Genomic DNA, 17136 nt, shown 5'->3' on the forward strand with positions numbered 1-17136 from the left:
AAATAAGTTTGCGGTAATAAATACATTATTTATGAAAAACTTTGGTTTTATTGTATTTCTTAATATGTGTTGGGATTTGTGTAAGTTACAACATTTGTTCCAGTAACTCACTGAAATTATATTACTGAAAAAAAGCACAGTAACTTAGTATTTTACATTAATTGCATTATCATAGATTTATTATTTTGGAATCGGGCCACAGGGGGGTCCAAGCTACGCGTCACAGCCCCCTGTTTGCCCCCCCTAAGTGCCCCTGCCTACACACAAGACATGTTTAAACCAAACACTCCTTCACGTGCGTCTCACTATGCATCGACCAATCGGCTCGCTCCTTCCCCAGTGTGAGTGGGACCCAGGTACCCGTCTACAGAAACGAGCCTGTTTGCTATCCTCACTCCTAATTGGTGCAACGAGCTCCCTGCTGATATCAGGACAAGGGTTTTCAGCACTTACAGTACTTTAATACTTATCGGCCTTTTGTTTATGTATAGATACAACAATGTAAACTGACCATGTGAAGGTTTAAGAAAATTCAGTAAAACTTGTGCACATTTTTTATATTTGACTAAAAACCCTTTCTCTTGTTGCTATATCAATTGTTAATGAAATGTTTGTTATCACTATCTACTTGTAGAACTCGGGCAGTAATAACTCATCGTTTCTGATAAATTCCTCAGAAACAATTAGAAATATAGACAATATAATGAATATATAAATATAATTAATATTATTAGTGGATATTTTTGCCGGACAAGTTTCTCTCATTTGTTAGAAAGTCAACAGGGCAGTATGTGTTTGCTGTTACATCATGTATAGGATATTCTTAGCAACAATGGATCATATATCCACCATGATAGACCTCTTTGACATCTGAATTTTAATATTCAAATGTTTGTCCAAAGGTGGCTCAAAGAGAGCAGCGAACTCGTGGATATCTGAGTCTTCCCCAGCACATCGAGAGAGACGGAGAGAGAAGCAGCTGACAGGACGACTCAGGAGAAGTAAGTGTGATTCTGTTCAGTCATTTTCATATTTTGTTTATTTTTGAGAAAGATATTCTCCTTCAGAATATTTTCCAAAGGGGAGGAACATTTAATGAATCACATCTCAATCAGAAGTAATGAAATCTAAAACCCTTTTATGTTAATTTATTCCCTTAAATCATTTGTTTCTCTTGAAATCAACTGGAATGTTTATTTATTTATTTATAAATCTCAGTGTTTATTTTGAATAATAAACTTTATCTAATGTTCACTTTAAAACATTTGATTTTTTACAAAAGATGGGCACTTTACCAAGAACGCTGGACATTTATAATGAAAACAAAACATTTAGTCTGAGTCTAGTGGACATTTGCTGCCCTGAGTTTTACCTTTCAGGTTCATGTTAGGTTTTTAGAGCTTTGTGGGCGATGTATGCAGCCTGTCCCATAGACATTACTCAGGGCTGCTTAAAAGCACTATTTTCCTGCTTTAAAAAACGTTGGTAAATCTTAAATGTTTTATTGGAGATGATGTGTATACACAGCAATCTCACTCTCAGTTCAAATAAACACAATGTAATTTTCATTAGGGTAAGTTCTCCCCTAATAAAATAATTAACACACATCTTTTAATCGGGCTTATAAAAGCAACAATACACAATTTAATGAAGCTAGAATTTCAGTTTATGTCTCTGATAGTAGGAGTACATTGTAATGTGAATAAATAATCTACAACATAAATCACCAGCAACATATTAATACGTAGAGCCAAGACAAAAAAACAAACATAAAAAGTCAGTGTTGTTGTGTGGCACTATACAGTTAATGTTTAGTTTGCAACTGGTGCTTCATTGAAATGTGACATTTCCATGTGCTAAAAATAAATGTTATGGTCAAGTCAAAGTCAAAGTCAACTTTATTGTCAATCTCAAAATATGTTTGTGCACACGATCGAAATACTGTTTCCCACAGTCCCGAGGTATAAAATAACACATTCAAATACAAGAACACTCAATAATTACAAAAAAACACAAAATAACCGTTTACTTCAAGTAAGCAGGATATATATATATATATATATAAAAAAAAAAGGTGACGTACATAGTGCAAATGAGAGTGCAACATATTTTCATAGCAGCGTAAAAGTGACTGGTGCTGGATTGTTTGTGTCTGTGTGTGTGTGGGGGGGGGGTGTTAAAGTCCAGGTCCAGTGGGGGCAGGGTGGAGAGGTGAGATAGAGGGAGAGAGAGAGGGGAGAGGTGGGAGGGGGGGGGGGGGGGGGGGGGGGGAGAGAGAGTTCAGCCTCCTGACAGCCTGGTGGTGTGTGCCTGTTACTGCTGGTGCTGCTCAGAATTTGCATTTTCTTAACATTAAAGGTGGGGTAGGTAAGTTTGAGAAACCGGCACGAGATACACTTTTTGTTATATTCCATGGAATGCTCTTAACATCCCGAGAGCAATGAATATCTTAAGTGCTTACTGATTTGACAAAAAATCCATAACAATTTTTAATCTGTGGAAGCCGTAGTACTGTAAAAAGCACGACCAATCATTTTAGCCGGCCCGGCTAAAATAACTGGATGGCCGACCTGCCTGTCAGCCTTCCATCTGTGCACAAACTTATCTCGTGCCCTCATTGGTCATGTGCGCGTTCGTGTGTGTTGGAGGAGGGGCTCTGTAAGGAAGTGGCAGATTTTTTCCGGCTGTGTATTTTCAAATTCTAGCGCACTCGAGCTGGTTTCTCCAAAATGACCTACCCCAGCTTTAACTTCCTCATTAAACTGCTGCACTGAAGGGAGTGGTGCAGTCTGTGTTTCTGGTCATTTGACTGACCCATTAGGTTTTTTAAATTATTTAAATGTAACTGACATCATTTATAAGATTTGTAAATGATCACTGTACACTAACAATGTTGGTTTCATCTAACAGAGCAAAGATGCAGTGGAGTCTGTTTGTGCTCATTCTGATGGGTAAGTGGATTCTAAATTAAATCACATCTGGAGTCATGAAACTGCTCACTCTTCATAACAATAAAACGTGAAATAAGTGTCCTCAGACCCCCGTTAAGATGAAGGGGATGGTGTAAGTGCTGGGGGTGATTTTAGTACTCATGAGTTTGATTTAATGATCAGGTGCTTGTCATACTGTCAGCTCCATCACTGCAGAATTGTCTCTGTTTTTAGGTCAGTGTTCCTTCTTCACATGTCACCTCTATGAGTACCACTTCATTAGAGAGGAAAGGTCCTGGGAGGAAGCCCAGAGTTATTGCAGAGAGCATTTCACTGACCTGGCCACAGTGTCTGACATGAGAGACCTGGAGAGACTGACTAACTCTTCACAGACTACAGACGCCTGGATTGGACTGAGGAGCATACCAGGAACCGAGAGGTCGTGGCACTGGTCTCTGCCGGGGGTGGAGTTCAAAGAATCTGAGACAGAATGGGAGACAGGTCAGCCGGATAATGAGGCTAACTGTGTGGGGATAAAATGTCAACAATGGCGTGATATCCCTTGTAATGAATATCGTGGGTTCATCTGCTACAATGGTGAGAATACATATCTAATTTTGATATTGTGTGTTAACCTCATGTCATACTGTGTAACAATTTTGAAAATATAATCACACGTATTTTTCGGAATACATTGTTAAGACAACAATATATATATATGTATAAAATATGTATACGACAGTGGTCAGGTACAGGCCTACTTTTAATTATGCAATGTAACATTATTAAACGTAACAATTTAATAGACTTTAAACTCAAATTGTGTTAATTCTTTCAAATTTTTCCACAATTTTTTTGTAGGAAAACACATTTATTGAGACTAATTAACTTTAAAATTTGTAATTAATTGTGTCTCTTTTTTCACACAGAACCAAATCAAACATACCACTGTAAAGTTGAGACCAAGAACTGGCTTCAGGCTCAGAGCTACTGCAGAGAACATCACACTGACCTGGTCAGTGGATTCAAACAGATGAATTCAACAGAATTCAAGGAAACAATGAAAAGAGTGTCAAATCTAGATAACGAGTTTTGGATCGGCCTGTTCAGAGACACCTGGAGTTGGTCAGATGGGAAGAATTTCTCTTTCAGACACTGGGAGGACTCATTTGAAGATGTAGCCTCAACCTCAAAGCCATGTGCTATGACTAAGCCAAATGGAAAATGGAGCTCCGACAAATGCAAGGAGGAAAAACCCTTCTACTGCTATGACGGTGAGTTTTGAAAAAATCTTTAAAAGTATTTTAGTTTTTAGTTATATATTTGTACACACATGTTAAATATCCTTTAGTGGAGACTGACAATTATAAAACCATGAAAGAGCAGAAAGTAATGAATATCATTTAGTCGTGTTTTTGTCCTCACATTTTTTTATCCTGGCTTTTACAAAAGGTGCCACGTCATTTGTTGTCTTAGTTTTCTTTAACAACGGTTTTCATACTATTTCTATATATTGTACTTTTAGAGATTTCTATTTATTATAACAACAAATGATGATTGCATGGTGCTATGTTATTGAAATTCAAAGTTGTTTTTCAATAAATAGTTAATCTATATTTTTTTAATTATCCATTTCAATGACAGACAAAGTGATCCTGATCAAAGAGAAGAAGACTTGGGATGAGGCCGTGGATTACTGCAGAGAGAACCACTGTGACCTGGTCTCCATCACTGACAGTCACCAGCAGAGATGGGTCCAAGAGAGAGCCAAGATGGCCGACACTGAGTTCGTCTGGCTGGGAATGCGCTACACCTGCACTCTGGATCTGTGGTTCTGGGTCATTGATCGTCTGGTCTGCTTTAACAACTGGGCCCCAGAAGAAAAGACAAGACAAGTTCAGTGTGACATGGCTACAGTCATGAAGAGAGATGGAAAGTGGTACAAAAAGACAGACAATGAAAAGTTTCATTTCTTCTGTGTTAAGTAAACCCATTGGTATATTTACTGCTACAAGCTCACTCTTCTCTAATCTGTATCTGCTCTCTGGGTTTATTGAATGGCTCTAGTTCAAATATAGAAATCACAACCTGAAGAGGGGAGAAACTAAATGACTAACTGAAGTACTTTATGATATGGTTTTGTCTTAAAGTGTGAAACCTGTCATCTTCATTTGAATTGTTGCTGTGTCCTATTATATGTTTATGAGGAAACGTATATAAAATGACAAATCTATTATGTTTTGCTTTTCATAAATATTTTACGTTATGGTTGAAATGTGGTGATGGTTATAATATGTGTATCACTATTTTTGTCATATTTACCTTTTGTGGAGTTTTAACTGGATGTTTAATTGTCCAAAACTGAATAAACGATCTGACCCAAAAACAAGGTGTGGTTCTTTCGTCCACTGGCTTTAAATAGTCATGTTTACATTTACATAAGAGGTGCTTATTTGAAAGTAAAACACATATATAATCTATGGGTTTATAATTGTATAAACTTGTAAATTGATGGAGATATTTTTGTTGGTCTAGTTATCTTTTAACACTAGAGGGCGCTCTTTAACCAGATTGCCAGCTGTCAGTGAGATATGCCTATGATAGCAATGCATGTATAAACTTCTTACAAACAATTTCATTATGACTTTCAAAATAGAAATTTGTTGAAAATAAATGTCACGTAATTTTAAAACATGAGTCTCAATGTAACCCCATTAAATATTTTGGAAACCTTACTGCACACGTGTTCAGTTTTACACTATATTGAAATGTAAACGTGTAATTAATATTAGCTATATAACACGTGGCAGAAACATACCTAATATTCTGCTTTTTTCAAACAGTTTAGCAGAATATGAATTTCTCTATAGTTAAAAATATATTCTTTGCTGCTCTCTGATGGACAAACCGTGTTCTGCTAGAGCAGCCTCCCTCTCCTCCATCCTCATCCTTCTGAAGCTTTTTCAGCGTTGACATTAAACTATGGGCTCAGAACAGTCTCATAATACACACATGCACACAGAAGGATTCACACTTGTATTTCATGATCCACACTTGTGTTTTTCAATGCACACACAAATGTGTTCAGTTTCATATGTAAATAAAATCCAAATACAGAAAAAAGTTTTACATATGTATTTTTGATCCTCACATATTTGTTTTCCGTATAAATCCCCTGAACCTACAAACACAACCCGCTTTCTGTGCATGGATCGCTGTGCATTCGTGTGTGGGTTTTTTGAGACTCCCCTGACGGTCACCCGATTCATACTTGTCATTTTTTCTATCTATAGCCAATCAGATGTCTCCTTCATTCTAAGCCAATCACATGAGCGCGTCCCCACGAGAGTATGATTTATTGCGTTCATGACACTTCATATACGCATTTTGCGCTGTCCGGAGCTGGGTTTCCGCGGACAGAATTTATTTTACCGGACAAATTTGAAACTTACCGGTCATGTTTCAATAATAATAATAAGAAGAAGAAGAATTGTGTAGCAGAGTTTCCGTTAGCAGGTAATTACCGGACTATGACCGGATATGGCTAATAACACGGGAGTAAGGACCATCTCTTTTCCTCTCTCCCTCCCTCTCTCCTGACAGCCCGTCAGTTTCTCATGCAGCTCGCTAAAACTTCACTCGCGTTTATGTCCATATCGATCAGATCCAGCTCTCCTGATCGGCCTTTATAGAGAGCACCGATCAAACTATTAAGAGTGAATATCGGCCGATAATGACCGACGGGGCTCCCCCCGTTGACAGTTCACTGTCTAGCACTGGCTTCGTAGTGCACTGATCGATTAGGCTAAGCTAACCTGTAGCTGCTCCCTCCACACTCACAACAACTTCATACAGACATAAATAAAGCAGCTGTATTCGCCATACAGGAAACACACATTTAAAACGGTTTTGCCTGCCGTTTTTGTGTACACAAGCATTCATTAATGGTTCGGAAAGTGGCACTGTACCTTAATAATATAAAGGCTTGCATTTGCGTGCATTTCCTGCTCGGAAAGTGGCAATGTACTGAGAGTGGAGGTGTCCTGCAGGCAGGCTCCATGGCATGGACCTGTCAGCTCCGGACTGCGCAAAATGCGTACATGAAGCGCTACGTCATGAACGCAAGAAATCTACCCTCGTGGGGGTGCGCTCATGTGATTGGCTTAGAATTGAGGAGACATCTGATTGGCTATAGATAGAAACAATTACAAGTACGAATCGGGTCACCGTCAGGGGAGTCTCAAAAAACCCACACACGAATGCACAGCGATCCATGCACAGAAAGCGGTTTGTGTTTGTAGGTTCAGAGGATTTAAACGGAAAACAAATATGTGAGGATCAAAAATACATATGTAAAACTTTTTTCTGTATTTGGATTTTATTTACATGAATATGAAACGGAACACATTTGTGTGTGCATTGACAAACACAAGTGTGGATCCGGATATACAAGTGTGAATCCTTTTGCGGATCATGAAATACAAGTGTGAATCCTTCTGTGTGCATGTGTGTATTATGAGACTGTTCTGAGCCCATATTAAACCACCAGTTCTCCTTCACACCCTCCAAGAACTGTGAGTTTCTGGCTCTGCACCCTCGCTGCATACCTCCTGCCTCAAAGACCTACAGGGTAACTTGGAGAGGATCTGTACTTTACTTCACTCGGCTCCAAGATTTGCTCTCATGGCTTCTCCTGCTAAACCTTTACAGATGACACTAAACTGCTTCCCTCTTTTCCACGGTCTGAAACACAGGTGGTCTTATGTATCTCTGCTTGTCCGGCTAACATCTCCCAGTGGATGCTTGCACACCACCTGAAGCTCAACCCAGACAAGACAGAACTGCTCTTCCTTCCAGGTAAAGACTCTCCCATCCATGATCTCTCCATCAACACCGGCACCTCTGTTGTTTCCCAAACTCACACTGGCAGGAATCTGGATGTGATATTCAATGACCAACTTTCCTTCACTGCTAACATGGCTGCTACTCCGCTCCTACTCAACATAAGGTTACGTCTACTGACCCAGAATGCGACCTGGCTGGTCTACCTGCAAGCACCATCCAACCTTTACAACTCATTCAAACTGCTGCAGCTCAACTGGTTTTCAACCACCCTAAGTTCTTCCCATGAACACACCACTCCTCCGCCTTCACTGGCTGCCAGTGGCTGCCTGAGCCAGGCTGTTGTTCCCTCGTGCTTCAAGGTAACCACCATCATACCTGTGCTGAAGAAGTCATCACGTTCCTGCTTCAATGACTTCCGCCCCGTAGCGCTGACTTCCACCATCATGAAGTGCTTTGCGAGGCTAGTCATGAAGCACATAAAATCTGACCTCCCCCCCCCTTGCTGGACCCGTTTCAGTTTGCACACCGAGCGAAGCGGTCCACTGATGATGCAATCTCCTCTGCTCTCCACCCAGGCTTCACCCACTTGGACACTAAAAACTCTTATGTTAGGATGCTGTTCATATAATCTAGTTCAGCGTTCAACACCATCATCCCCCAGCAGCTGGTTTGTAAACTAACAAACCTGGGCCTCAGCCCCTTCTCTGTAACTGGCTGCTGGACTTCCTCACTGCCAGACCCCAATCTGTACGGGTCGGCAACAACACATCAGGCACCATCACACTCAGTACGGGGACCCCCAAGGATGTGTGCTCAGCCCCCTGCTCTTCACCCTGCTGACCCACGACTGCACACACACCCATAGCTCCAACCACTTCATCAAGTTTGCGGGTGACACAACCGTAGTGGGTCTCATCCGCAACAACGACGAGACCCACTACAGGAGGGAGGTGAACCAGCTGGCCACGTGGTGCATAGATAACAATCTCTTTCTCAATGTGGAGAAAACAAAAGAGATTGTTGACGACTTCAGGAGAACCTGCACCCAACACCCCCACCCACTGACTATCGGTGCTGCTGCTGTGGAGCTGTTTTATTTAGGTCGTAATATGTGCATATGTATAAATGTGTCTTTGATTGGTATATACATATTTGCATACATATTTTTATATGTATTTGTTTTTGTATTCAGGATTGTGGGAAACGGTATTTCGATCTCTCTGTCTGTACACACAAACTGAAAGATTGACAATCTTAGCCGGCGCCGGCTAAAATGATTGGTCGTACTTTTTACAGTACTACGGCTTCCACAGATGACATCTTTTTATGGATTTTTTGTCAAAGCACTTAAGATATTCATTGCTATCGGGATGTTAAGAGCATTCCATGGAATATAACAAAAAGTGTATCTCGAACCGGTTTCTCAAACTTACCTACCCCACCTTTAAATTAAACTGTTTGAAAAAGGCGGACAATTATGTATGTTTCTGCCACGTGTTTTAGAGCTTAATGACAGCCATGGAGGAATCCCTTTACATTATAAACACATACATTATATTATATATGTGTTTTACTATCAAATAATCACGTCTTAGGTAAATGTAAAACATTCATATTTAAAGCCAGTGGAAGAAAGCACCACATCCTGTCCTTTGCTCGGATCGTTTATTCAGCTTTAGACAATTAAACATCCAGTTAAAACTCAAAGAAGGTAAATATGACAAAATAAGGTTTTACATATTTTAACCATCACCAAAAAGTTAAATATTTTATGAAAAGCAAAACATTATATATTTAAAGGGCCCATGTCATGGCCATTTCCACTGATCATAATTACATTGTTGAGGTATACTAAAATAGATTTATACTGTGCAATTTTCCAAACTCACATTGGTTTCGCATACAGCATCTCTGTCAAGCATGTGTATTCAGCAGTATTCACTTTCTCCACTAAACGACTCGTTGGAGCTCTTGCCCCCTCCTCCCTGTGAGCCTAGTGTGCTCCGATTGGTCAGCTCGGCCACTCGTTCTGATTAGTCAACCACCAGAGAGGCTGCGCCCATGTCAGTGCTTTTCCCGGCTGCTCTCAGCGTAACATCAGTCTTATCATGGCGTCGGTACAGCGGTATATTTTATATACATATATATTTTTAACTGTTGTTATAGAAGAGTGTGACGGCCTCAGGGCCTTTGTCTTACGGTGGGGTGGAGCTGAAGAGGGTAATCAGCGCGATCACGGACACCTCCGTAGCCGGTGCTATTAATCCCAGCGGCCCGGAGTCTCTCTCCAAAGCGGCTGCAGAAGGACGAACTGAGCGACCCTCTCCCCTCGACCACCTGTCTCTGCATTTACCACAATAAATGTGCCGTGGTTTTGTAAACTCGTGTATGTCTCCTTGTCTTTCCGTTGTGGCCTACGAGCTACTCTCATAACAAAGAGTAAGTTATTTTTACCCGTTATAAACTACTACTGTTTGATGAGAAATCAAATCATGGTTTGCTATATATGAATTCAGGGAAGAAAGGATAGGCCTACTAAGTATTTCCATTAAACTTTATTTTTAGAAATGTACAAAATGAACATAAATATACATATATACACGGTATATCATCCATTCCTCCTCCTCGCATCTTGCCTGCGCACAGTCGGTGCGGTGCCTTTTAGCACCCTCAGTAGTAGTAGAATCCCTTCCCCGTCATGGATTGTCCGCCAGGATCTGGCTGGACGAAATCAAATGCAAATCACAAAATATTAGAGAAACTTAGTTGTTTTAGATTCGTTAGTAGTAGTTGTGTAATGAACAGCTTGCCTGCTAATATGCTAACCTAGCTTTGTTTACCTTGGTAGCTAACACGATATGAACGTTAGCTTGGAGGAAAGGCAACTATAATGCAGTGTAATAAAACTACTATGAACAAAAGCTAGTGGTTCATATTAGGCTAGCAATAACGTGTTTATAATTGCAATCGTATACGGGTATTCTGCTACGTTCGGTCATACAATGTAACTTGCATGAATACATTGTTTTGCGCTAGCATACAGCTAGCCTCGTTAGCTACATGCAGTATATGTACGGTCACAATGTACGGTAAATCACAGTACAGTATACTGTATGAGTATTCCGTGTGTGTGACTGTAGACATTCTCCTGCCATGACAAACATGTAAGGCCATCTGCTGACATTGTAGTTGATATATTTAAACGCTAGCAACGTAGCATCACAAAAATGTTTTTCTGACCAAAACTAGCTCTACCTCCGTGTGTTAGATCGCTACGCCAGCTATAATGTAATTACGTTTCGCGACTGACCGGCAAATCACCCGGAGTATACTGTCAATAGGTATTTTGTGTGTGAATGCAGACATTCTCCTGCTATGAGATACATGTATGCAAGGCCATCTGCTGATATTAGAGTTGATATATGGAAACTCTAGCAACTTAGTTAGCACAGTTAGCACTGTGTCAATGGCTTAGCAGTCCAACACAGTTTACACATTTAAACAGTCTTGTTTGATAAATACACAAATAACAATGCAAACTTACAGGTTGTATACCCAGATCTTCCCCTGCTCCAAACGGTCCAAACAAGCTGTGCATATCCGGCCTCAAACTGGGCAATGTTTTGGAAGCTTTCGTCTGTGAAATGCCGGTTCTTCGAACCTCTGGAGGAGGAACACGACGCTGCTGGTGTGGCCATAGCTCTTCGGGATTGGTCCATTTCGTTCCGGGTACCGCATGACATCAGGCGGTACCCGGAACTAAATGGAAGACTCAAATGGGCAGTGACGTATCTCCAACGAGGCGTTTTGGGGAGGTATTTTCTGTGTTAGAGTTTTACTCGCTACAGGGTGTACTTTTAGGGTTTTGACTCTGCACACCGTTTACATGCATAAAAACCTTCATAACACACAAGGGGACGGGTAATAACCGGAAAAGCATGACATGGGAGCTTTAACACAACAACAATTCAAATGATGATTACATGTTTCACACTTTAAGAGGATAAATATACACGCACTATATGAATAACTACTACAACAAAAACATATAAAGTAATTCAGATGTTCACAGAGACAAAAACACGTTACATTTAGTGTCGCCCATTTTTCTCAATTTCTAATCCTCAATTAGTAAAAATAAATTATTAATAACATTAATTAATAATAATAATTCTGTTAGTAATTTAGTTTCTCCCCTCTTCAGGTTGTGATTTCTATATTTGAACTAGAGCCATTCAATAAACCCAGAGAGCAGATACATATTAGAGAAGAGTGAGCTTGTAGCAGTAAATATACCAATGGGTTTACTTAGCACAGATGAAATGAAACTTTTCACTGTCAGCCTTTTTGTACCACTTTCCATCTCCCTTCATGACTCCAGCCATGCCACACTGCTCATCCATTTGGTCTGGGGCCCAGTTGTTATAGCAGACCAGACGATCATTGACCCAGAGCCACAGATCCAGAGTGCAGGTGTAGCGCATTCCCAGCCAGACGGGAGTGTCGGTCATCTTGGCTCTCTCTTGGACCCATCTCTGCTGGTGACTGTCAGTGATGGAGACCAGGTCACGGTGCTTCGCTCTGCAGTAAGTCAGGGCCTCATCCCAAGTCTTACTCTCATTGATCAGGATCACTTTATCTGTCATTGACATGTGTTTAGTTAGGGTAACCATTTATTGCAAAACAATTCTCAACTTCAATAATATAGCACCTTTCATATAAGGATCATTTGTTTAAAAAAAGAAAAAATGAAAGTTGCTTAAGTTAAAGAGATAGAAATACAATGAAAACCAATGACAAGGAAACATAAGGCCAGAAATGATGTGGCACCTTCTGTAAAAGCCAGGTTTAAAAGATCTGTCTTAAGGACAAAAACAAACAAATAGCTTAGTGATATTTAAAACTGCTCTTTCACGTTTTTAAATAATTTTAAATACAATTATATTTGTTCTATAGTATGAATAAACAAATTATCCAGATCTCTAATTGTGTGTGTATTATACATATTTTTATCCACAAAAGGATATTCAACATACACGTATAAATATTTAACAAAAAAACATTCAATGACTTTTCCAAAACTCACCGTCATAGCAGTAGAAGTGTTTTTCCTCTGTGCAGATGTCGGAGCTCCATTTTCCATTTGGCGTAGTCATAGCACAAGTCTTTTTGGCTTCATCTTTAGATGAGTCCGGATCCCAGTGTCTGAAAGAGAAATTCTTCCCATCTGACCAACTCCAGGTGTCTCTGAACAGACCGATCCACAAGTCAGGAGAGCCATGGTGATCAGTGAATTCTTTGACCCGTTGGTTGAATTCTGTTGAATTGATGTGTGTGATTCCACTGACCAGGTCAGTGTGATGTTCTCTGCAGTAGCTCTGAGCCTGAAGCCAGTTCAGTTCAGGTTCATCAATTACAAAGTATTTCTGTTGCCCTGTTTCTGTGAGAATGAAAAGACACATTTTAAAAGTTTCAAAAATATGTTTTCCTACTTAAATCATGCTAAACAATGATGTTAAATATAATGAACACGATCTCACTAAAGTTTCAGATTGATGAAAGTGTTTGGTATAATAATGAAGATTGCATAATCAAAAAATAGGCCTGTACTTTACCTTACAATTTATTGTAATCACAGTTACCAATAATGTTATTTTAAAACTAAAAAGCAAAACATGTTTTCATTAAATGTAACTCTGGAACAACTTGAGTTATCTGTCAACTATTGTTACACAGTATGATATAATTTATATAGCGTTAATAGTGACTTATACTCACCATTGTAGCAGATAAACTTATGGATTTCAGGACAATAGACATCGTGCCATTTTTGTTGGGCCCTAATCACCACACAGTTCTCTGGATTGACACCTCCATTGCTCGGCTGATCTGGATTTCGACCCCATTCAGGCGCACATCCTGGTTCACATTCTGTAGGATTGTACTTCTCCCCCGACAGAGACCAGTGCCACTCTTTGATACTTTTTTCTTTGATGCTCCTCAGTCCAATCCAGGCGTCTGTAGTCTGTGAAGAGTTAGGCAGTCTCTCCACGTCTCTCATGTCAGACACTGTGGCCAGGTCAGTGAAATGCTCTCTGCAATAACTCTGGGCTTCATCCCAGGTCTTTCCCTCTTGAATGAAGTGGTACTCATAGAGGTGACATGTGAAGAAGGAACACTGACCTAAAAACAGAGACAATTCTGCAGTGATGGAGCTGACAGTATGACAAGCATCTGATCATCAAATCAAACTCATGACTACTAGAATCACCCCCACCTCTTACATCATCCCCTTCATCTTAACGGGGCTCTGAGGACACTTATTCCACGTTTTATTGTTATGAAGAGTGAGCTGTTTCATGACTCCAGATGTGATATCAGTTACACATCTGATGAGATGATCCACTTACCCATCAGAATCAGCACGAACTGAATCCACTGCATCTTTGCTCTGTTAGATGAAACCAATATTGTTATTGATCATTGATCAATCTTATAAATGATGTCAGTTACATTTAAATTATTTGAACACCTAATGTTTCAGTTAAATGAACACAAACACAGACTGCACCACTCGCTTCTGTGCAGTAGTTTAATGAAGATGTAAATGGAGATAAAAGGCACATTTAAAGCAACCCCATCAGTAACATACGGAGCCCCTAAAGGGACATGAACAAATAAATAAGAGAGAGAAAAAAGTCGGGATCACGGGTTAGTATCTCGTTATCCCGACTTCTCTTTTCTCTCTCTCTCTTTGTTGTTGTCCCTTTAGGGGCTCCGTAATGCACCGTAGGCACACACCGTAAAATGTATTTTTAGCAGATGAAAAGGTCTTATTTGAATGAAACATGCAAACACCAGTTAGAAACTAAACAATAACAGAATAGTGCCGTACAACAACACTGACTTTTCATGTTTTTTTATCAAGGCCATTATATTTTTCTGGTTCTATATTTTTTGTAGCCTACTATCAGAAACATACACTATGTTTTAGGTGTTGGTGAGACTTTATGGGTTCTTTAACCAGAACGGAGAAGTAAACTGAAATAAAAGCTTAATTAAATTGTGTATCGTTGCTTTTATAAGTCCGATTTAAAGATGTGTGATCATTTCTATACTATAGGTAAACTAACTATAATGAAAATTACATTGTGTTTATTTGAACTGAGAGTGAGATTGCTGTGTATACACATCGTCTCCAATAAAACATTTAAGATTTACCACCGTTTTTTGAAGCAGGAAAATAGTGGGTTTTTCAGCCCTGAGTAATGTCTACGGGACAGGCTGCATACATCGCCCACAAAGCTCTAAAAACCTAACATGAACCTGAAAGGTAAACAAAAATTCCAGTAGACTCAGACTAAATGTTTTTTTTTTTATTATAAATGTCCAGCGTTCTTGGTAAAGTGCCAACTTTTTGTAAAATGATTTTTGTTGTTTGTTTATGATTCAAAATGAAACATTGAGATTTTAATACAAATACATAAAATATTGTGATGTGAAATATAGTGATTTCAAGAGAAACAAATGATTTAAGGGAATAAATGAACATAATAGGGTTTTAGATTTCATTACTTCTGATTGAGATGTGATTCATTAAATGTTCCTCCCCTTTGGAAAATATTCTGAAGGAGAATATTTTCTCAAAAATAAACCAAATATGAAAATGACTGAACAGAATCACACTTACTTCTCCTGAGTCGTCCTGTCAGCTGCTTCTCTCTCTGTCTCTCTCGATGTGCTGGTGAAGACTCAGATATCCACGAGGTCGCTGCTCTCTTTGAGCCACCTTTGGGCAAACATTTGAATATTAAAATTCAGATGTCAAAGAGGTCTGTCATAGTGGATATATGATCCATTGATGGAAAGAATATCATTTACATGTAACAGGGAAAAAAGTTGAACACACTTCCTTGTTGACTGTCTGACACACAGAAAGAAAGGTACCATTCCAAAATATGTACTAATGATAACTATTGAATGTTTATATTTTTTATATTTTTGTTAGGATATTGCTTATTAACATATGTCAAACAGCTTTAAGAGAACATTCTGGCTGTATTTGAGCCCCTCATATTACAAGTGTGTCAATATTATTTTAATTTCAGTCACATAGTTTCTTTATTCTGAAACACAAGTCAAAAACATTATCTCTTTGTTGTCTCTATTCTTATGAGTCTGTCCATCCAGCTATTTCATTCCTGTGAAGGCTATATCTCAGGAGAACGTGAGGAATTCATTCAAGTCTTGCACAATCTTCCACTTGGACTCAAGGATGAATCAATTTCTGTCACATGTTTGACCTTTGATTGTGGTCAAAAGGCCAAAAGTCTCTGAGACCTCACAAAACACGATTTTGTGGCTGTAACAAGAATTATTATGTTAGCTATGACAAAGTCACTCAACTTTCTGATCAGTAAATAGCAATAATCGTGCATTAACAAGAACGTTTTGGGATTAGAATTTCTCAAAACAAAGAAGACTAAGTGTAAGCCACTGTGGGACACCAAAACACATTTTTAAACGACTTGATATGGAACGATTTGAAACTACTGCCTGATTTCTACAATAAAGATAGTGATAACAACCACCTATTAAACTGGTAATTATCTAGCTACACAGATCATGTTTAAAGTAAAAATATTAAATATAAATATACATAATACAGTAGGGATTACTGACTGATCCAGCCAGGCCATGTACAGAGCACTGGGGCAGTCGCTGTGTGGCACAGGAAGAGTCCCGGAATATTAACATCACATTTACATGAACATATCAAAACAGCACAACAAGAACAAAGACTGCTCTTACTTGACTTAGGAGGAAACATATCACAAGTCAAATGAGTGCACGCTATGGTTTGCAGCACAGCTCAACAGACCTATCCCATATGTCTCTCCTATTTGAATAACTCTGCCATGGCAACAGTCACAGTGGCCACCTTTTTAATACAATTTGGCATCAGTGTTTTCATGTCCTTATTCTGATAAAGAGGCCTGAATACATGTTTCACCTGCTCTATATTTCATGTATAATACAAAGCCTTAGACTTTACTTAAAGAGAACAAGATCAAAATAACTCACAACTTCCTTCCTGTGTTCTCTTGACACTTAAAAGCAGCCCAACTGTTACATTAATATTCACACCAACGTAGTGGTTTGAGATCTCCCAAAAACTAAAAGTATGAGCAAATGCTAATGCAAGGTTTGGTCCATTAGTTCAAAGGAAGAGAAATCCTAACGCATACGATAACACTTGAATTATAATTACTGCACACACAGGTACACAAACTCACACCAGAAGTAAACAATGCATTTTTTATGGATATCTTGCTCGTTTTTCTTAATCCACTTATATGTA

The 17136-nt window shown here is 39.2% G+C and overlaps 2 protein-coding genes across 2 annotated transcripts; one reads left to right on the plus strand and one right to left on the minus strand.

Annotated features, from left to right (window-relative positions):
* Window positions 1-952: 952 nt before the first annotated feature.
* LOC117498146 (C-type mannose receptor 2-like) lies at window positions 953-5299 on the plus strand. Its single transcript, XM_034150243.1, has 5 exons — window positions 953-1001; window positions 2911-2951; window positions 3165-3527; window positions 3860-4204; window positions 4575-5299. Exons 2-5 carry the CDS (start codon window positions 2918-2920, stop codon window positions 4916-4918), a joined length of 1086 nt encoding a protein of 361 aa, XP_034006134.1. The 5' UTR covers window positions 953-1001; window positions 2911-2917; the 3' UTR covers window positions 4919-5299.
* Window positions 5300-11677: 6378 nt separating this feature from the next.
* On the minus strand, window positions 11678-15563 carry LOC117498144 (macrophage mannose receptor 1-like). Its single transcript, XM_034150239.1, has 5 exons — window positions 15466-15563; window positions 14186-14226; window positions 13554-13958; window positions 12862-13215; window positions 11678-12414 (listed from the first exon to the last, which is right to left on the minus strand). The coding sequence occupies exons 2-5, from the start codon at window positions 14217-14219 to the stop codon at window positions 12080-12082; spliced, it is 1128 nt and encodes a 375-aa protein (XP_034006130.1). The 5' UTR covers window positions 14220-14226; window positions 15466-15563; the 3' UTR covers window positions 11678-12079.
* Window positions 15564-17136: the final 1573 nt, after the last annotated feature.

Source organism: Trematomus bernacchii, unplaced genomic scaffold, assembly GCF_902827165.1.
Source record: "Trematomus bernacchii unplaced genomic scaffold, fTreBer1.1, whole genome shotgun sequence".
Taxonomy (NCBI): Eukaryota; Metazoa; Chordata; class Actinopteri; order Perciformes; family Nototheniidae; genus Trematomus; species Trematomus bernacchii.

Coding starts and splice junctions, on each gene's coding strand:
- LOC117498146 (XM_034150243.1), top strand. CDS start 2,918: ATGCAGTGGAGTCTGTTTGTGCTCATTCTGATGG. Junction 3,528..3,859: donor TGGGTTCATCTGCTACAATG/GTGAGAATACAT, acceptor TTTTTCACACAG/AACCAAATCAAACATACCAC. Junction 4,205..4,574: donor ACCCTTCTACTGCTATGACG/GTGAGTTTTGAA, acceptor TTTCAATGACAG/ACAAAGTGATCCTGATCAAA.
- LOC117498144 (XM_034150239.1), bottom strand. CDS start 14,219: ATGCAGTGGATTCAGTTCGTGCTGATTCTGATGG. Junction 13,216..13,553: donor TAAGTTTATCTGCTACAATG/GTGAGTATAAGT, acceptor TCATTCTCACAG/AAACAGGGCAACAGAAATAC. Junction 12,415..12,861: donor ACACTTCTACTGCTATGACG/GTGAGTTTTGGA, acceptor TGTCAATGACAG/ATAAAGTGATCCTGATCAAT.